Here is a 21238-nt window from a genome sequence, read left to right on the forward strand (position 1 = left end):
TTTTACTTTTTTCTACTGCTGAAATTTTCTATATGAATATGTTTTATCTTTATACATAGGAAAACTCCCAATGATGATATTTTCAACCGGGGGGGAAAAAGGATTGTTTTCATGATAAAAGGAATATAGCTACATTAGTCAGCAGAAAAGGAAAATAGAGAAAGAAAAGCTCCCGTAGTCCTATCATCAAGGCGGCCCTTCAGAACATGCGGTGGTTTTCCTTCCTGTCAGCCGGCTCTGAATCTGTTCAAATCTGAATCTGTTCAATCTGGCTTTTCCATCCAGGTATCACAATAGACTGGAAAGTGCTGCCCAGGTGTGCCCTCTCATGTAAGGCTCACAGCCCCTCTGAAAAGTACATCAGTTTGTTTTCTCTAGCCTAGGGGACTTGAGGCACTTGAGGCTGACTTTCAGGCAAGGGAAGTGACTTGCCCAGGTCACATATACCTGAGTGAGGGGCAGAGCCAGTCCTGGGACCCTGAGCACTGGCAGCCCAGCACTACTTCCAGTGGGCATGGCTGCCAGGCCCCGGTGGTGGAGCTTTTGTGGGCCTGGACCAGCCCAGGACCCTGCAAACCCTCAGCTGTTGCGATGCAATTCGTTTGAAGGAACTCTTCTTGCTGCCCACCAGGTCCCAGGTCTGCCCTGGGGCTGAAGGAACAAGATGCCTCGGACACAGTCCACTTGGGTCTCTGGCAAAGAGAAAGAATGCAAACACTTCACACAAGGCCACTCAGCACGGAGCCTGGGCACACAGTGAGCATCAGTGAACATCTGTCACATGCCCACGGGAGAAGCGGCTCGGAGCCTGCGAGTAAGCCCATCTGGGCCATCACCGAAGGCTTCCCGTAGGAGGGGGCCTTTGAGCTGAGCCTTCAAGAATGGGTGGAATTTCCAGAGGGTCCAGAGAAGAGAAACAGTCTGGCGTTTCAGGTGGAGGGGTTGACTCTCCCAGAAGGCAAAGTATGCGAACTACAAAGCGCGCGGGGACTCGCTGGTCTACACGGTGGGGGCCCTGCAGTCCTCACCAACCGCGTAGAATTTGCCGAGTATTAGCCACGAGGGGCGGGGTGAGGCGGGGCGGGGCCGAGGTGGGGGGTGGGGGGGGAGGCCCAGAGAGCTTCATAAAGCCACAGCAAAGGCGCCGCGACGCTAGTGACAGCGACCCGCTGAAGACGGAGCCCGGGAGCTGCCGCGCGCCCGCCAAACGCGGGCGCAGGACCCAGGCGTCCGAGCCCGGGCTCCGGTGGGGCCCCCGCCCCCCGCCCCGCCCCCGCCAGCCTCCGCCCCCGTCAGCCTCCGCCCAGCCGACCCCCCGCGCCCGCCCCCGCGCGGAGAAGGGCCGGTCCTCGACGGCCGCGGGAAGGTACCAGCCCGCCCCGGATGGGCATCTTGGAGCCAGGCTGCCGAGACATGCTGACAGGCACCGACCCGATGCCAGCGAGCGACGAGGGCCGGGCGCCAGGCGCCGACTCGCACAACCGCTACTTCTACCCGGAGCCGGGAGCGCAGGACGCGGCCGACCGTCGCGTGGGCGCCAGCCCTGGGGCGCCCTACGCCGGGGGCGCCCTGGTGCCTGCCCCGCCGGGCCGCTTCCTCGGAGCCTACGCCTACCCGCCCCGACCCCAGGCCACCGGCTTCCCCGGGGCGGGCGAGCCCTTCCCGCCGACGCCGGGCGCCGAGGGCTACCAGCTGGGGGACGCCTACACCGCCCCGGACCCGCGCGCCACACTCTACCCGGGGCCGCGCGAGGACTGTGCGCTGCCGGCGGGGCTGGAGGTATCCGGGAAGCTGAGAGTCGCGCTCAACAACCACCTGTTGTGGTCCAAGTTTAATCAGCACCAGACGGAGATGATCATCACCAAGCAGGGACGGTAAGTGAGGCGCGCGCCGGGAGCGCCGAGCTGTGGGAGCCTCCTCGGTCCCGCCGGCCCGGACAGGGACGCGCTTTTCTTTTCTTTTTTTTTTTCTGTCTAGACTTTGCTAGTGTCTCTGTGTCTCTCACAGCTTTGGCTCAGGCTTTGGGGGGAAAAGAGGAGTTGAGTTTCGGACAGGAAAGTTCTGGGGGCTTGTTTACTCTCAGGACCAACAGGCGCAACTCAAAAGGGAGATGGAGGAGAGGGGCGCAGTGAGCCGTCGTCCTGGTTTAGGGGGATGGTGCCTATGGTTTCACCCAGTATTAGGGTGCGGTCTCTGCCTGGAGTGGGGCGCGGAGGGCGCAGGGGGAGTGTGTGCTTTGGGTTTGACAGAGCAGGGCGCCTCTTAGCCCCTATGTGTGGGGAAACGGAGCGGAGGGCAGGGTCTTACAGTGGGGTGGACAGCAATCCAGCCCTCATCTCCGGGGCCCCTTGTGCCCACCTCTCCCAGCCCCCTTGCTGCTGTTGTGTACAGGTCAGCTCTGGGGTTGGGGGGTGGTGTGGTAAAACTGGAATTTGGTGACATGGAGAAGTGGTCGCCAAGTTTCCTTTCCGGTAGTACTTTGAGATCGTATGTCTGGTGTGCGCGTGTGTTGGGAGGGGGGCAGTCGTAAAGTGGGAGGGGGCATAGATTCCTTCCAGACACAGTCCCCTCCCCGAGGGCACAGATGTCCATGGGCCTGAGCAGGTGAAGCTAACCCATGGGTCCCAGCTGGCAGCCATTCCCACACTCTGTACCCTTCAAGGCTTGTCCCTGAAAGCCTGCCCCACCCTTATCCAGATACTCACCAGTCTATCCTGGGGAACCCATGGTTCCATGGTTCAGGGTCCCCTGAGCTCCGTGCATGAGGGGTAGGGTTTGGGGCCAAGGGTGCTGCTTCCGGAGAGAGTCTCCTACAAGGGGAAAGAAAGAGAAACTTGCAACTTGTGTGGTATTTGTTTAGTAAGCAACACTCTGAGTGGGCCCTGCCTGTGTCTGGTGTGGGAGTGTGCACCCACCCTTCCCGGTGGGGGCCCGTGTGGGCAGGGGACCAGCGAGGGCCTCTGTGTGGAGGCGCTATGTCATCAGTGGACCTGGGAGGTGTTGAAGAGCAGATACCGAGGGTTGGGCTTGGGGAGCGAGAAGGGAGAGGCCATGCTGGGCCTGAGGGTTGGCATTCAATCTGGGCATTGCTGGAACATTCACCCCTCCTGACGGATGATTTCTATGGGGTGGCTTGGGATTGAGGGACCTGTCCACCAACCACAGTTGGCTTCAAGTTGCTGAACTGTTCCTCTTTCTCGGGGATGAACCTGGGAAAGTTGGCATTTTCTTTCACGGCACGGCCTTCATCTTCTAGGCCTTCTGATAATTCCTCTCTGCTCCCCCAGCCCTAGCCCCTGTCTGGGTGCACCCAGGCATAGCCTAGGCTTCCAGGCTATCATGTCTGAATTGGAGGGGACCCAGAAGATCCTGTCCCATCTTCTCCCTGGACAGAGAGGCAAATGGACCCAGAGACAGTAAGAGACTTTTCTGAGGTTACACAGCACATTCATCGCTGGCAGAACTGGCACCAGCATGCAGATGTTATGTGCCTGGGTTTCTTTCTCTGGTCCCCCACGACCAGGAGTAAAAACAGCCACCCACACTGTCCGAAGGCCTTGATGCATTCAGAGTGCTTTCACTTCCATTATTTCACTGTGTGCTAGGTAAGCCAAGCGGCCTCCCCATTTACAGCTGAGGGCACTGAGGCCCAGGGGAGCTAGTGGCTTACACTGGGTTACACAGCAGACCTGAACTCAGGCTCAGGCCTGAACTCTGTTGAGTGGTCAGGAAGCCTTCCCACCCTGGGGCCTGGTGGGGGGGGTCTCCCCACAGCCTTGCAGCCAGGCCCCAGCCCCTCCAGTCTTGAGGGATGAGGTAGACAGAGCTTCAGCAGAACCTCAGGGCTCTGGGGGTGCAGGGCTAGCTGGGGGTCTTAGGTGGATGCGTCTTTCTGTACTGGTTGCCTCCTTTACACCTACAGCCTCCTTCTTTCCTTTATTTTCCTGCTGAATAATCTTCTCTGGACAAGTTTTGTTGTCTCTCTTTTAGATCCACACACTTAATTTCCTTTATTATGAAAAATTCCAATATATACAAAAGTGAAGAGAAACATGTCACGGATCTCCATCTACCCATTATCCAGCTTCAACAGGTGTCAATACTGGTCCAATCTTGTTTCTGCTTTATCCTCGCTCACTTAACTTCTGGTCTGAAACTATATTAGTGATAGTGTAAGTAATTAATAAGTAAATCCTAGACACTGTATTACTTTATCTTTAAGTAGTTCTCCATGCACCTCTAAAAATGGCTTTTTAAAAATAAACACAATGCCATTAGCAAACCTGAAAAGAAACTCTTAAATATCAAATTTCCCTGATTGTTTCTTGTATGTGCACACGCGCGTGTTTTACAAGCCTCACACTTTCAATCCATCCTAACGGACTGCTTCGGACACTGCGGGCTGTGGGGCTGTTGGAAGGAGGCAGTGGCCCCTCACCACTTCCTCTGAGGCCTCCTCTTGGATCAGGCCTTGGGGGCCCCATGGTGGGGTGGAGAGGACAGAGGACACACCGCCCCCGATTCAGCACCCCTGACTGTGAGCTTGGGCTCCAGTGATCTGGGAAGTCGGCGGCCATTTCCTTCTGCTACTGGCTTCTGAAAAGGAAGTCTTGGGCTCAGAGAACGGCTCCCTTTCTGTCCTCCTGCTTCGGTGGGCTGGCCTGTCCTTCCATGGTTTCCAGTGACCCACCAGTCACCACCACATCACCCACGGCTTTCTTCCTTTTTGAAACATCCTTCCAGCCCAGGCCCACCCACAGCCCCGTAGCCTTTCGCCTTGGGCTGACTCACTCCCTCCCAGATCCTTCCTCTCCCACCCACCCTAGACCCATTCCTCAGTGTGCACACAGTAATGCTCTCCTCCATGGGCAGGAATGGGGTGGGGAGCAGGGGCTGATTCCAGGGTCCAGAGACTGATCCAGGCAGCTCAGATGGGGCTGGGAGGGGAAACAGAGGACAAGAAGATGGACTGGCCAGCTGGAAGGCTGAGAGTTCAAGTTTGCGTGTTTGTGGAGGTTCACGGCCTGATAGGCCCACTCATGTTGCCCGGCCTCGTGTTGTTTCTGGGAGGCAGTCTGTGTGCTGCGCCCAAGTCGGCCGGTGTATGATAGTCGACGGTAGACGTTCTCAGTAGAGGAAGAGAGAGGCGGCTGTCTCGTGTGTGGGTGTGTGGGTGTGCAGCAATTGCCGGCAATCCCCACTTTTCTGGGTGTAATTAGTTGATTATTATAATTAAGATAACTCTTGTTAAGCAGCTCAGTTTGCATTTGTGTATGTGTGTGCGAAGTTAGGGCTTGATAAAACAATTTCAGTCCCGTACAATCCTCAGCCCTTTTGGTTTTCTCTTCTCTACATTCCAACTCCGAGAACTTTTTAGATCTTTAAATTTTTTTTTTTTTTTTTTTTTTTTTTTTTTTTTAGCTTTAAGCCTGCTTTAATTTGGGCTGACTGGCTTTATTTCTTTTGGAGCAGGTGAAAACGGCTTTGCTTTCTCTTCTGCTGTTTGCTGGTGGCTGTCTGATTTCTATTCAGTGGGTCCGAGGTTGGTGGGAAGAGGCGATCCCTTGATGCCCGAGCGCTTTTTGCATTTGGATCGGTACAAGGCATTGCCAGAATACCCTCCTCAAAGGTGGTACCGATTTACACCCCCACCAACAGTGGCTGAGAGGACCCATTATCCCACAGGTTCATCAGCATTAGATATTGTCAATTTTGAAACATTTTGCCAACGTGACTGATAAAAACCATCTTTTAATTTGTACTTAACGATGGTGAATTGGAGCATTGTCAGAGGTGTACAGGATGGGGATGGGATATGATGACTTTGTGAATCATTTCAAACTGGATGGTCCTTAGAAGCAGCAGAGGAACTTGGGGTCTTGGACCCTGTCCCCTGAGGGCTGAGTGAGTGGTGAGCGGTCTTTCCTAGGGGCTCAATTTGGCACCAGACCCATCTTCACTCCTGGTTCCTTCCCAGCAAAGTGTCGTGTAAATCAGAGGCTATTTTGGGATCCCAGCTGGTGGTGATTCTAGACTTTTAGGGTGAAGTGGAGACCTCCCTTCTCCTCTCCCTCTTCCCCACAGTCTTCCTGTGTCTCCTGCCTTTCACTCTACCAGCGATAAGCAGGATGGGGTGAGGGAGACGATAGCATGCGCTCTGCCATCAGGAGACCCCATTTCTGCTCTCCCAACGTGGAGCCATCACCAAACCTCTCTGAGCGTCATTTTCTTCAAGTATAAATTGGAAATAACATTTTATATCTCAAAGGACTGGTTCAGTGAACTGGCTGCTGCATAAGTAGTGGCACTTGAATGAATATGTTCCTTCTATTACTACATGTTTAGATAGGAACTGGGTACAGTATAGGCAACATGAATGACCTGACCACTGTTGTAGAGTGAGCTGGTGGTAGAAATGGGTTGAAAATATTCCCCCACCCTTGATCGCTCAAAGTCTCATCCTTAACCTTTGATTTCTCCAGTTGACTGGCATACCGAGCTCCTGGGACCGAGGGCCTCAGACCATAACCCTGGACTCTTGCTTGAGGTTCTTCAGCCAGGCCAGAGGGCTTTGATAGTTCTGGGCCTGGGAGAAGATGGGATGGGAGTGGGATGGGAGAGACGGTGAGCTGAGTTTCACATCCTTCAAACTCCTTAACAGCTCTCAGAGGAAAGATGGACAGGAGTTATTATCTCCATTTACGGGCAGAGAAAGTGAGGTTTGGCTTGGGAATTACATTATCCAAGGCCATAGGGCCACTAAGTCTCTTTTTCTCAGCCCAGGAGAGTCTGGGGAAGACAGGAATGTGACAGTACCCTCCCCGGGAGATCTTTTTTTTTTTTTTTTTAAATAAATTTATTTATTTATTTTTGGCTGCGTTGCGTCTTTGTTGCTGCGCGTGGGCTTTCTCTAGTTGCAGTGAGCGGGGGCTTCTCTTCGTTACGGTGCACGGGCTTCTCATTGCGGTGGCTTCTCTTGTTGCGGAGCACGGGCTCTAGGCGCGTGGGCTTCAGTAGTTGTGGCTCGTGGGCTCAGTAGTTGTGGCTCACGGGCTCTAGAGTGCAGGCTCAGTAGCTGTGGCGCACGGGCTTAGTTGCTCCGTGGTATGTGGGATCTTCCCGGACCAGGGCTCGATCCCGTGTCCCCTGCATTGGCAGGCGGATTCTTAACCACTGTGCCACCAGGGAAGTCCCCGGGAGATCTTTCCAAGGTTATTAGCGATGTTGATCTGGGACCCTCTGGGGACTAGAATCCACCCAAAAGTGCTCCTAGGCCCCTAGAACTCTCCCTCCCCCAGGTTTCCTCACTCATGAACCAGTGCCTTTCTTCCCAACCTGCAGGGCTTCTTGTAGGGGAGGGGAGAAGTGTGTGGGAATGAAAAGTAATTCTCATGAGGGTGTGACTCTTCCAGCTTAAAAACTCTGCTCTTCCTGCTTGGGTTAGAAGAGAAGGACTAAGCCATAGATGTGCTGGTTGTAGTGATGGTGGTGATGAGGTGGTGGTGGTTGTAGTGGTGGTGGTGGTAGGGGTAGTGATGGTGGAGGTGTTGGTTGTAGTGATGGTGGTGATGGGCTGGTGGTGGTTGTAGTGGTGGTGGTGGTGGGGGTAGTGATGGTGGAGGTGTTGGTTGTAGTGATGGTGGTGATGGGGTGGTGGTGGTTGTAGTGGTGGTGAGGGGGTAGTGATGGTAGAGGTGTTGGTTGTAGTGGTGGTGGTGGTGATGGTGGAAGTATTGGTTGTAGTGATGGTGGTGATGGTGGAGGTGTTGGTTGTAGTGATCGTAGAGGTGTTGGTTGTAGTGATGGTGGAGGTGTTGGTTGTAGTGGTGGTGGTGATGGGTTGGTGGTGGTTGTAGTGGGGGTGGTGGGGGTAGTGATGGTGGAGGTGTTGGTTGTAGTGATGGTGGTAATGGGCCGGTGGTGGTTGTAGTGGTGGTGGTGGGGGTAGTGATGGTGGAGGTGGTGCTTGTAGTGATGGTGGTGATGGGGTGGTGGTGGTTGTAGTGGTGGTGAGGGGGTAGTGATGGTGGAGGCATTGGTTGTAGTGATGGTGGTGATGGGGTGGTGGTGGTTGTAGTGGTGGTGAGGGGGTAGTGATGGTGGAGGTGTTGGTTGTAGTGGTGGTGGTGATGGGGTGGTGGTGGTTGTGGTGGTGGTGAGGGGGTAGTGATGGTGGAGGTGTTGGTTGTAGTGGTGGTGGTGATGGGGTGGTGATGGTGGAGGTGGCGGAGATGGTTGTGGTATGGTAGTGCTTCTTCCTCTGAATCTGTTGCTCAGCACAACAGCACAACTTCCCAAATCCAACTTCCTCCACTTTTCCTGGGAACCAGGACTTTGAACATGAGGGCTGTGCTCAATAGAGTCCCTCTTCCAGGTGGATGGGAATCTCCAGCTAGGACTTCAGTTACTTCTCTGAAGACCCTGGAGCAGGCTGTGCTACAGACATCAGGCCCAGGAGGATGGGGCAGGGAGAGCCTGTGGATGGGTGCTCTGGGGCTAAGCGCATGTTAGCACCGTGAGAGCCACGATGGAGAGGGTGGATGACAGACTGAGGCCAGACCAGGGTTCAGGGAACTGAGAGATGAGGACCTACTAGGAACTGCCTGTGTGGGGCTGGCTTGTGGCTTTGCTCCCCCTCTAGGCAGCAAGCTAAGGCTAGGGACAGGGGTGTGCAGCTAATGTCTAGCAACTGACCCTCTGAAAGAAAAACATTTTTAAAAGCCCCGATTCATAGTGTTTGCTGATTTCCGTGGTAAATACCCCTATAATGGCTGCTTGTAAGCTGCCCACGTGATATCACTGAATGCGGAGTTGGGAAGAGACGTGTGTTAGTGCACATAATCTGGTATCTCCACCGGACAGGTACAATAGATGTAAACAATTTCAAGAGCAGAGATAATAGTAAACCGTAGTAAAAAAAATTGAGAAGTGATTTTTTTGAGTATTTATTACCGTGGCTTGTAATGTAATATATTTAATTGTAAATTTATGTGATTTAATTTTTAATCGTGGCTGTTTAACAACTGGCTGGCAGACTTCCTGGACTTCTCCAGCTGGCTCTGGTGAGGGGTGGGAGCCGGCTCCCGCACACCAGCGACGGACAGCCTTTGCACAGGGCACGGCTGTCCGGGGGGTTGGGGGCTGATGGATATTGATGGGTCTCCCTGTTCTCCCCAGGCGGATGTTCCCATTCCTGTCCTTTACTGTGGCTGGGCTGGAGCCCACCAGCCATTACCGGATATTTGTGGACGTGGTCTTGGCGGACCAGCATCACTGGCGGTATCAGAGCGGCAAGTGGGTGCAGTGTGGAAAGGCTGAGGGCAACATGCCAGGTACGTGCCTCCTTGGGAACTGGGGGGCATGCTTTTTATCTAATACTGGGCGCCCCCTGGTGGATCCAAGAGGAACCCCCAAGCCCCTGGCCCTGACTCCTAGGATTTCATTCTCTGTTCCATCCCTCCCATCCCATCCCACCCCACCCCACTCCACCCCACCCCATCCCCTCCCACTTCTCACTTCCGTTCTGTTTGTCATCTCTTCTACTTTGCTCTAGCCTGTCTTCGGCTCAGTCCTCTGCCCACACCTCCCCCTGTCCTGCCCCGTCTGTCCTCCCCCGTCTGTCCTCCCCCTGCATCCTTCTTGCCATCCCCTTCAGAACAGGCAAAGAAGCCCCACATCACCAGGGGTCTGGTCCCAGGGGCTGCATGCCAAAGAGATTAACTGTCCACAGGGAACCGCCTGTACGTCCACCCAGATTCTCCCAACACTGGAGCCCACTGGATGCGCCAGGAAGTTTCATTTGGGAAACTAAAGCTCACGAACAACAAAGGGGCCTCCAACAACGTGACCCAGGTGGGACTCCTCCCCGTGGGATAGCCCCGCACCCCTCCCTGTCCCCGAGGTCGCAGCGGGTCCTGCAGGCTGCTTCTGTTCTGTAAGAGCGACTTTTCTCCCTCTCTGACTCTGGTTCTTTTCCACTCACCTTGGGAGGAAGCTGAATCTCAGGGCAGACAGGCGTCACATTCGGGCCAACACGGACCAAACCAGCCAGGGGGTTTCTTCACTGAATCCTGGGCTACCATCACTCGTGTACCATATTGGGTATAGAGTTGGTACCGGTGGTCCCAGGGAATGGATGCAAAGTTTCTTTGAGTTGAGCAATTCTATTAAAAGTGCCCTTATCCCTGAAAAGCCCTGTTTGTGCTAATCCCTTGGTCACAATGGACATCTGGGGATAGGTAAAGGGGCAAAAGAATAGAATTGGTGCCCTGAAGAGGCTAGGGACTGGGGTTGGAAGCCTGGGAGAAGTTATGTGGTGGCGGGGCAGAGGAATGGGCACGATGACTTCAGGATCCTTTCTAGCTTGGCCGTAGGGCTGGCCATAGGTGGGGCTGGGAGAGGGTTCCTTTGAACTCCCTCCTCCCACCCTCACAGCCGTCCTACCCTCTCTCAGATGATCGTGCTCCAGTCCCTCCATAAGTACCAGCCCCGGCTACACATTGTCGAGGTCAGTGATGGAGAGCCAGAGGCGGCCTGCAACGCTTCCAACACGCACATCTTTACTTTCCAAGAAACCCAGTTCATTGCCGTGACCGCCTACCAGAACGCCGAGGTGAGGGCTCCCTGGGCGAGGGTGGGCTGAGCCTGTGGCAGGGCGGGGGGACGACGAGGGGGAGAGTGGAGCCCCCAGTCTTCCTGGGAGCGATTTTGGAAGTTCCCCAGCCTCAGACGCAGGACTCAGGTGACTCTGTTTCACTTCTCTCTAGATTACTCAGCTGAAAATTGATAATAACCCTTTTGCCAAAGGATTCCGGGAGAACTTTGAGTCGTAAGTGCCACTGGGTTCATCTCATGTTGGCAGAGGCCTCCTCTTGTCCCTCTGAGACCAGACAAGTGCTCAGCACGTCCCCTCTCTGCCTCTGCGGTGGGGAAGTGTGGCCTGGGTACTGGAGGGCGGCGGGCAAGTCAGGAAGGAGGGTCTGGGGAGGGATGTGAGACAGGCAGGCTCCTAAGTGACCAGTTCTGGTCATGACCCCTGTCTTTTGCTTCCTGTTTTTTTTTTAGCATGTATGCATCTGTTGACACCAGCGTCCTCTCCCCGCCTGGACCCAACTGTCAATTGCTTGGGGGAGACCACTACTCTCCTCTGCTCCCCAACCAGTATCCCGTTCCCAGCTGTTTCTACCCCAACCTTCCCAGCCAGGCCAAGGATGTGGTTCCCCAGCCTTACTGGCTGGGGGCCCCTCGGGACCACAGCTACGAGGCCGAGTTTCGAGCTGTCAGCATGAAGCCTTCATTCCTGCCCTCCGCCCCTGGGTCCACTATGTCCTACTACCGAAGCCAGGAGGTCCTGGCGCCCGGAGCTGGCTGGCCTGTGACCCCCCAGTACCCTCCCAAGGTGGGCCCAACCAGCTGGTTCCGCTCCATGCGAACTCTGCCCATGGAACCTGGCCCAGGAGCCTCAGAGGGGCGGGGGCCAGAAGACCAGGGCTCGCCCTCCTTGTGGACTGAGATCACCCCCATCCGGCCAGAGTCCAGCGACTCAGGACTGGGTGAAGGAGACTCTAAGAGGAGGCGTGTGTCCCCCTACCCTTCCAGTGGCGACAGCTCCTCCCCTGCGGGGGCCCCTTCTCCTTTTGATAAGGAAACCGAAGGCCAGTTTTATAACTATTTTCCCAATTGAGCAGAAGACATGGTGAAAGGAACAGAAAGAGTGTCATTGGGTTGGTGACACCAACTAACGTAGACCAGAGACCCAGGACTGAGCCGTCCCCAGCTCCCTCTGTCCCATCTCCTTCTGTAGCTGGTTGAGGAAGAGGGGGGCCAAGAAGGATTCTGGGGTTCACTTGCTGCCTCCTGGCCCACAGTGAAACCTGCAAGGAGTGTTCTCTGCCCCTTCCTCTGTCCCAACTACAGTCATTTACCTGGTGCTGCTTCTGGCTGTGGGTTCCCAGCTGGAGAACAGAAAACAGACAGTGGAAGGTCTGGGACACAAAGGAGCTTCCTCCCTTCTGCGGGGTGTAGGGGTGGGAGTGGGGGGGGGGCGGGGTCAGGATCAGGTGGGACAGCCAGACTAGAGACTCAGATCTCTTCCTCTGCAGAGTAACTTTCAACATTTGTGTGTGTGTGTTAATCCCTGATGTGGAAATAAAGACACATGAATTTTATAACAGCCAGCCAGCCACAGTCAGGGGAGAGGACCCAATGACTTTGGGCAGCTGGCTTGGGCCGCACCCTCTTAGAGGCAGTGGGGTCCCAAGGAAGGGGCTGGGAAGGGGGGGGGGATTGTGCATGATTCAAGAAGCAAGGTCTTGGCGGGGTGGTGTGTGAGGGTGCATTTTTCTTTTTTCTTTTTTGGGAACGGGGGAGGCTATTTATTGTACAGAGAGTGGTGTCCGGATATATTGCTTTTGTCTTCATCACTTTCTGAAAATAAACACGAAACTGTCAAGTGTGTCCTGCTTTAATGCCTGGGTAGGGGACATGGGCGGGGACTCTACCGGGAACTGCAAGTGCACCAAAGCTGTTCTCTCTGCTCTAGAACAGAACTTGAAGTTCTGAAGACCATGTACCTCCTAGAAACCAGAGGTGACTTCATTCAGGGGATAAACTGGGTTAGAACAATGCTACGTGTCCTGCCTTTGGTGCTCAGGTTAATGGCTGATGCCGCTTCTTAAGGTGTCTTGGGATACCCTGACCTGTAGAGCAGGGTGTGAGGGCAAGGCCAGAGGATGGGGGCTGGGTCAGGGCGGGTGGGTCTGAGGAGAAGGATGGCACTTGATTTCTCTTTGCATTTCTAGCAGCTTTGGATCTTCCATCTTCATCTTAGGGTTGTTCAAGGATTAAAGGAGTAAATGTAAATAGAACCACATGAAATTGCTGTTTTTGTAGGTCAAAAACAGCCAAATATTGGCAATTTCACATGATTTACCCTTTAGTACATGTAAAGGGTTTAGAACAGTGCCAGATAAACAGTAAGCACTTAGAGTGTAAACTATCATCATTGTCATTATTATCATTCTCTAGCTGTTTCTCTCTCTCCTTATACACATACTGAATTGCATTTGTAAAATGATACATGCTTCTTTTAAAGAATTGAAGCAATGCAGAAAACTATAAAGACAACAATAAATTATCCTAAATCTTACCACCCATCAATAATTATCATTAACATTAGATGGATTGGAGAGACAGAAACATTTTTATAATATTGGAATCATACTGAAAATGCTTTTTCTTAATGAAATCTATTGAATTTTCATTAACAGAAGTTAATAATAATAATAATAATAACCCACCAAACCATCAAAACCCCCAAGAATCTCAAGTGAATGAGGACAATTGCCGAAGTCAAATCTTCCTTCATGATAAGAGATACTTCCTGGAAGAACATTCTAAGGTTAAAAAAGGAGCTTATGAGAAACATTAAGAGGTTGGAGTTACTATGTTTGCCTCATCGCAGTCCAGAGTATACCCCATTCTAATGTGGGAACATCATTATAGGCTGTACAGGTGTTCTTCCAATTCTTTTTGGAGCCTGGAAAACTTCACTAATGTCTCACAGTTCACATTCCCTCTTTTACTGGTCTCTGCCCAGAGGTAATTTTCATCACCATCTAGTCAGAAGAAGGAAAAGATAAGGAGACATACATATTTGGTTCCATCCTCTTTGGATTTGGAAGCTCATCTTTTTAAAATGACATGAGGAGTTCAGCCATATTGCACTCCGTGAATGCAGATTAATCCTCCCCATGCCCCACCCCTTGGCTGTCACTCTTTGGAGTTAATGATATTAAACTGAGCCTATTTCCTTTCTTGGGAACTGTTGTGAGTAATTACAATACTCTTCTTTAAAAAAAATTTTTTTTTTAATTTATTTATTTTATTTATTTATTTTTGGCTGTGTTGGGTCTTTGTTGCTGCGTGCGGGCTTTCTCTAGTTGCGGCGAGCAGGGGCTACTCTTTGTTGAGGTGCACAGGCTTCTCATTGTCATGGCTTCTCTTGTTGCAGAGCACAGCCTCTAGGCACTCGGGCTTCAGTAGTTGTGGCACACGGGCTCAGTAGTTGTGGCTCGCGGGCTCTAGAGTGCAGGCTCAGTAGCTGTGGCGCACAGGCTTAGTTGCTCCGCGGCATGTGGGGTCTTCCCGGACCAGGGCTCGAGCCCCTGTCCCCTGCATTGGCAGGCGGATTCTTAACCACTGCACCACCAGGGAAACCCCTTACAATACTCTTCTCCCTCACTATTTTTAAATGATTTTGGTTCAGTACATTAGACATGAAGTGAAGGGAGTTGTGATTGAGTCATACTCTTCTTTTTCCAGAGGTCTGGCTGCAGATGTTTTGATGCTTTGTTATTTGACTCACAAAGATCCCTTATTATTATTTCTTCACTATTAGATGTACCTTTTCCTGAAAAAAATATATATCTGAATAAATAAGTAATATATTTATTTATTTTACTGAATATATATGAATACACATACACAGAGTCTTTAGATAATGTAATGCATTTACCTTAAAATTATACGGTCTGGTATTACTATACTAATTTGTTTTTATTTGAATTCATCTGATAAATTTTCTCCTTTTTAGTTGATAGTGTCTTAGTTTCATTTTTGTTGTAGTTATGTCTGTGTTAAGCAGCAAACTAACAAATTTAAAAACACATTTTAAGACTCTTAAGGACTTCCCTGTTGGCGCAGTGGTTAAGAATCCACCAGCCAATGCAGGGGACATGGGTTTGAGCCCTGGTCTGGGAAGATCCCACATGCCACAGAGCAACTAAGCCAGTGCACTACAACTACTGAGCCTGCATGCCACAACTACTGAAGCCCACTCGCCTAGGCGAGTTGCCTGTGCTCTGCAACAAGAGAAGCCACCACAATGAGGAGCCCGTGCACTGCAGCGAAGAGTAGTCCCCACTCGCCACAACTAGAGAAAGCCTTTGTGCAGCAACGAAGACCCAGTGGAGCCAAAAATAAATAAATAAATAAATTTATTTATTTAAAAAAAAGATTATTAAAATATTTTCTATTTATTTATAAATATAATGATCACTTATTAACCTACCACACAACTTAAGGACTAAAACATTAATAACATTACCCCATCCCATTTCCTGCCTTTTCCTTATGGATAACTAGTATCCTGAAGTTTGTGTTTATCTTTTTCTTGCTTTTTAAAATTATGTGTTAACACTTTATATATCTCATTATTATGTTATTTGATTTTTGGTTGTTTTGAATTTATAATATATATGTATATATCTTTGTATTATCTTTCTATGCATGAACATGGAATATTTCTTCATTTATTTAGGTCATCCTTAAGGTCTCTCAGTGAAGTTTTATAATTTCTAGGTGTAGATCTTGTACATCTTTTGTTAGATTTAGTCTTAGGTATTAAGTTTTTTTCTCTATAAAAGGTATCTTTTAAAAATATATATTTCCTAATTGTTACTAGTATATAGAATTGCAATTAATTTTTGTATGCTGATCATAAGATCCAGCCACCTTGCTAAACTCTCTTATTATTTTTCAGTGGTTTGCTATAAATTCATTACTTTCTCTATGGCCAGTCAGGTTATTTCAAATAACAAGAGTTTTATTTCCTCCTTTTGAATTATTATGCTTCTAATTTCCTCTTTTTTTATTTTTAAAATTTTTATTGGAATATAGTTGATTTACAATGTTGTGTTAGTTTCAGGTGTACAGCAAAGTGAATCAGTTACACATATACATATATCTACTCTTTTTTTAGATTCTTTTCCCATATAGGCCATTACAGAGTATTGAGTAGAGTTCCCTGTGCTATGCAGTAGGTTCTTATTAGTTATCGATTTTATATATAGTAGTATGTATATGTCAATCCCAATCTACCAATTTATCCCTCTCCTACCCTTATCCCCTGGTAACCAAAAGTTTGTTTTCTACATCTGTGACTCTACTTCTGTTTTGTAAATAAGTTCATTTGTACCCTTTTTTTAAGATTCCATCTAATTTCTTCTTTCCTCTTCTTATCATATTGTACAGGCCAGAACTTCAAGTGCTAGTTTCTTGCCTTTGGAGGGATGATTTTCCCCTATTTATTCCACTTTCTCCCTTATGCTGGTTTGGTATTTCTGTAACCTATTTCTCTTATTTTAGTGGTATCTCTATACAGTTTATATGCACATTTAACCTAACAACGTTGTAATGTTGAATAATATTTTGCCCTCCATTCTGGTCAGTAAAACAATTTTAGATCACTTTAGCTCTGCTCTAACCCCTACTGACTCACTATTGCTTTTCCCCAACTTACTGATTTTGAACAGTTCAGCTCTGTTTTTTTGGGTTTTTTTAATCCCACAGATTGGACTCCTGTATTATTTTACTGAGACAGAACTTGTTTGGGCTTACTTTTATGTTACTATTCGTTTTGTTCACTTTTCCTTTTTGCATTTCTACTTTTCTCTGGGATCATTTTCCTACTTCTTTTTAAAATTTTGTATTTTATTTTATTTTATTATTTGGCTGCATTGGGTCTTAGTTGCAGCATGTGGAATCTTTTGCGGCACGCTGCCTTCTCTCTAGCTGCAGTGCACGGGCTCTAGAGCGAGCGGGCTTAGTTGCCCTGTGGCATGTGGGATCTTAGTTCCCTGACCAGGGATCGAACCTGTGTCCTTGCATTGGAAGGCGGATTCTTAACCACTGGACTACCAGGGAAGTCCCCATTTTCCTACTTCTTGAACTAAATCCTTTATATGTTCTTTTGGAGAGGATCTCTTTGTAAACTCCGCATGTGTTGTTTCTTATAAATATTATTGTTTTTTCCCTCATTAATGAATAAGATTTGCTGAGAAGACAAATCTAAATGCTTAGTAATTTTTTTCTTATCATTTTATAGAAGTTATTCCACTGTCTTCTGACTTCCTTTGTTGTTTGTGAAATCTGCTGCTACTCTAATTGCCATTCTTTCGTAGGTCATCTGTCTTTTTCTTTCTGCTTTCCAGATCTTCTATTTATATTTGATGTCCAACAGACTCACTATGATGTGACAAGGTATGAATTGATTTTCTTGCTCATTTTGGGATATTCTGTGCTTCCTGGATCTGTGTATTCATGGTTTTCATCAGTTCTGAAAATTCTCAGTCAATTATCTTTTAATTTTTTAATTGAAGTATAGTTATTTATAATATTAGTTAATTATTTTTTAATATTGCTTCTTTCCATTCTCTTTAATTTCACCCTTTGGGACTCCAATCAGATGGATGTAAGAATTGTTATTCTATTATTATTCATGTCTCACAACTCTATTATATTTTCCCCCTTGCCTTTCTTTGCTGCATTCTGGATAAATTCCTGGGATATATTTTTTAGTTAAATTCTACTCTCAACTGTATTGAATATGCTGACTGATTAGCCCATCTACTGAGGGTTTTTTCCACAGTTTACAAAACAGTTCTCATAAGTATTTTATATCTCCATTAAGTTTTATTTCAAGGTTATGCTTTGCATTTTCATAATTTCTATTTTTTCCAATTTGTACAATCCTGATGATTTCTTATTGTATGCTTTCCCTTATACTTGCATTCTTTGTTTCTGTAAACATTCTAGACGTAACCATTCTGTATTTTGTATTTGACATGTCCAACGTCTGCTGTCTTTGTGGGGGTGGTGGTAGGGGTATTGTCTAAACATGTTGTTTCTTCTGGTCCTCACTCATAGTGGGTTTGCCTTCTTGCACAGTTGATAGTCTCTGTAAGGCCATGTTTGACTTTTAACCCATACAAGTCCGGTAAGACTAACTTGGGAAACTTTATTCCACAGATGTTGCCTCTGATTCAACAGATGTGGAACACCAAGTAGTGGCTGGACTTTTTTTCCAGCACTAAAGTTTGATTTCTTGGCTAAGGGCTTCAAAAGAGTGAGACAGAAGCTTCCAGACCGCTAAGGGCCAGGCCTGGGACTGGGACAGCATCACTCCTACTACATTCTATTGGTCAAGGCCAAACCAAATACAAGGGGAGGAGAAATTATTTCCTCTCTGGATGGAAGAGTGGCATGTGCTGCCTAGCCATTGTCCTGGGATCTTTCCTTCACCATCAGCCTGGGGATTATTTTCATGTCTCTCTTGTGTTGGATCTCCTGTTTCCTGGATCACATCTTTCTGTTTCTTTGTTTATTCTCTTATTTTACTGAAGGACATTTTTTTTTTTTCTGAAGGAGTTTTATGGTGCACAGAAGGTAAAACTAAGTTTTCAACATGTCTGAAAATGTCTTTATTTGACTTGGACATCTGATTGATGGCTTGACTGGGTATAAAAGCCTCAGTTGGGAATAACTTTCTCTTGAAATTTCCAAGGTATTTTTCCATTGTATTTTAGTTTTCAGTATTGCTCTTAAGAAGTCTGATGCCATTTTGATTCACGATCCTTTGTGTTACGTTTTTGGATCCTCTCTTTATCCCCAGTGTTTTGAACATTCTAGATTATATGCATTGGTTGGAAGCCTTTTTTTTTTTTTTGTCTATTTATTATTCTGGGGCACTCAATGAGACCTACAAATTCAGAGACTATGTTCTTTAGTCTTAGAAAGTTTTCCTTTTATCCATTCTTTTTTGTTTATTTCTCAACTTCTTTTAATCATATGGTAGATGTCCAAGGTGATTCTCTAACTTTATTTCCTAACTTTAATCCTTTTTCTTTTTATTATTTTAAAAGAGTTTCTTTCTTTTTTTTAAGGTTCTTTTTGAAAATTATTTATTTATTTATTTGGCTGTGCCGGATCTTAGTTGCAGCATATGGGATCTTTCAGTTATAGCATGTGGTATCTTTTAGTTGCAGCATGCAGGCTCTTAGTTGCAGCATGTGGGATCTACTTCCCTGACCAGGAATCAAATCCAGGCTCCCTGCATTGGGAACATGGAGTCTTAACTGCCAGGGAAGTCCCTTTAAGAGAGTTTCTAGTCTTTATCATCTGATTCTGTTATGGACTAAAATTTCTCCTAAATTGTTTTTAATTCTACAAACTCTTTCTTGTCCTCCAAATGTTTTTATAGCACCCTGTACTTCTTTTATGGATGAAATATCTTCTCATATCTCTAAATATATTAATTGCAAGAGGGAGTTTTTATTTTGCTTCTTGCAATATATCTGTTTTTTCAAAGTTCCTTTTTCCTGCTTGTTTATTTTAGACTCTTTTTCATACTGGAGACTTTGCTCAAATATTTAGTAATCCTTGACTGTTCATGTTTGAGAACAAACCACTATAAAAATAATAATTTAAAAAAGAACAAGGCACTAAAGCTTACATAAAAGCTCTTGTGTGTTCATGGGTGAGGGATTAATCAACCAGTGGGCTTCATTTCAAGGTGATATCAAAGGATGGTCAGGTTGAGGACCTGGCAATGGTGTGCTGGAGCTGGCTGACACCAGCTTGCAGAAGGTGAATGGGCACATATATCCCAACTCTGCATTCAGTGGCATCATGTTTGTAGCTTGAAATTGTCCGTGGGAATATTTACGCCAGGGAAATCAGCAAACGCTACAAGCAAGGGTACACTTCCTCCCAAATTGTTGGTTGTTAAACATTTACTGCCACATCACTGGGAGCTGGTATATTAGGTTGGGAAACTCATAATGAAACCTTAGAGGAGTGTATAGAGGTCTTTTCTCCTCAGATACTATTCAGTTCTCCTAAGGAGACTTTCAAATTTTCCCTGGTTGACAGCATTCTAGGGGTAGAATATGAGAAGAGAAATTGGGGGTCCCATTTTTTCTTTGATAAACTTTCACTTAAATTTTCTGCTTTCAGCTTTGCCTCACCCTTCTCAGCCACTGACTTTGGTATCCCCAAGTCCCATGTCTGTTCTCACTTTCTTCAGAAAATAACACTCTGTTCTTTTAGGTGGAGGTAGACATCTTGATACCCATGATTTCAGTCTTTTAGCCCATCCACCAATTTTCAGTACCATGCCTTAACTGCCACTGTGCCTGATACTCCCAAGTCCTGAGCCTCTTACGGGTTATTGGTTGGTAAATCAGTTCACTTATTGTTGATCCTGTTTGCAGGCATTTCAGATGTGACCACATTTTAGTTTGTTGCTCCATCTTGCTTAATCAGATACTATTCCTTCATCTATTTTCTATATTCCAAACATTTGTTGAAATTTATTGTCTGCTTCCTTTACGTCTGTTGCTTCTGTGGTTCTATACATTAAGAAAATTCTTGGGCTTCCCTGGTGGTGCAGTGGTTAAGAATCCGCCTTCCAATGCAGGGGACACGGGTTTGAGCCCTGGTCCGGAAAGATCCCACATGCCACAGAGCAACTAAGCCTGTATGCCACAACTACTGAACCTGTGCTCTAGAACCCACGAGCCACAACTACTGAGCCCATGTGCCACAACTACTGAAGCCCGCACGCCTAGAGCCTGTGCTCTGCAGCAAGAGAGGCCACTGCAATGAGAAGCCCGCGCACCGCGATGAAGAGTATCCTCCACTCGCAGCAACTGGAGAAAGCCCGCATGCAGCAGCAAAGACCCAACACAGCCAAAAATAAAAAATAATTAAGAAAATTCTTATCATTTTTGTAACCAATGTACAATTTTAATTGAAATACAGTTGATGTACAATATTATGTTAGTTTCAGGTGTACTACATAATGATTTAACATTTGCATACATTATGAAATGATCACCACAATAAATCTAGTAACCATCTGTCCCCAAAGTTATTACAATATTATTGACCATATTCCTGTGCTGTATATTACATCTCCATGACTTGTCTATTATATAATTGGAGATTTGTACCTCTTAATCCCCTTCACTGAGTTTCTCTTCTCCCTACCCTCCTGCCTTCTGGCAACCACCTGCTTTTTCTCTGTATCTGAGTCTGTGTTTGCTTTGTTTCATTTTGTTTGTTTTGTTTTTTAGTTTCCACATATGAGTGAGATGATGCAGTATTTGCCTTTCTCTGTCTGACTTATTTCACTTCTCATAATACCCTCTAGATCCATACATGTTGTCAGAAATGGCAAGAATGGCAAGATATCATTTTTAATGGCTGAGTAGTATTCCACTGCATGTGTGTGTGTGTGTGTGTATATATATATATATATATACACATATATATGTATACATATATATGTATATATACATATATATATATACCACATTGTCTTTATCCATTCATTTATTGATGGGCACTTAGGTTGCTTCCATATCTTGGTTATTGTAAATAATGTTGCAATGAACAT

At 47.5% G+C, this 21238-nt stretch overlaps 1 protein-coding gene across 1 annotated transcript; it reads left to right on the forward strand.

The window, feature by feature from the left end:
- Positions 1 to 1383: 1383 nt before the first annotated feature.
- Positions 1384 to 12176, forward strand: TBX21 (T-box transcription factor 21). Its single transcript, XM_007177511.2, has 6 exons — positions 1384 to 1874; positions 9178 to 9332; positions 9731 to 9852; positions 10454 to 10612; positions 10767 to 10828; positions 11065 to 12176. Exons 1-6 carry the CDS (start codon positions 1384 to 1386, stop codon positions 11681 to 11683), a joined length of 1608 nt encoding a protein of 535 aa, XP_007177573.2. The 3' UTR covers positions 11684 to 12176.
- Positions 12177 to 21238: the final 9062 nt, after the last annotated feature.

This window comes from Balaenoptera acutorostrata, chromosome 20 (genome assembly GCF_949987535.1).
Source record: "Balaenoptera acutorostrata chromosome 20, mBalAcu1.1, whole genome shotgun sequence".
Lineage (NCBI taxonomy): Eukaryota > Metazoa > Chordata > Mammalia > Artiodactyla > Balaenopteridae > Balaenoptera > Balaenoptera acutorostrata.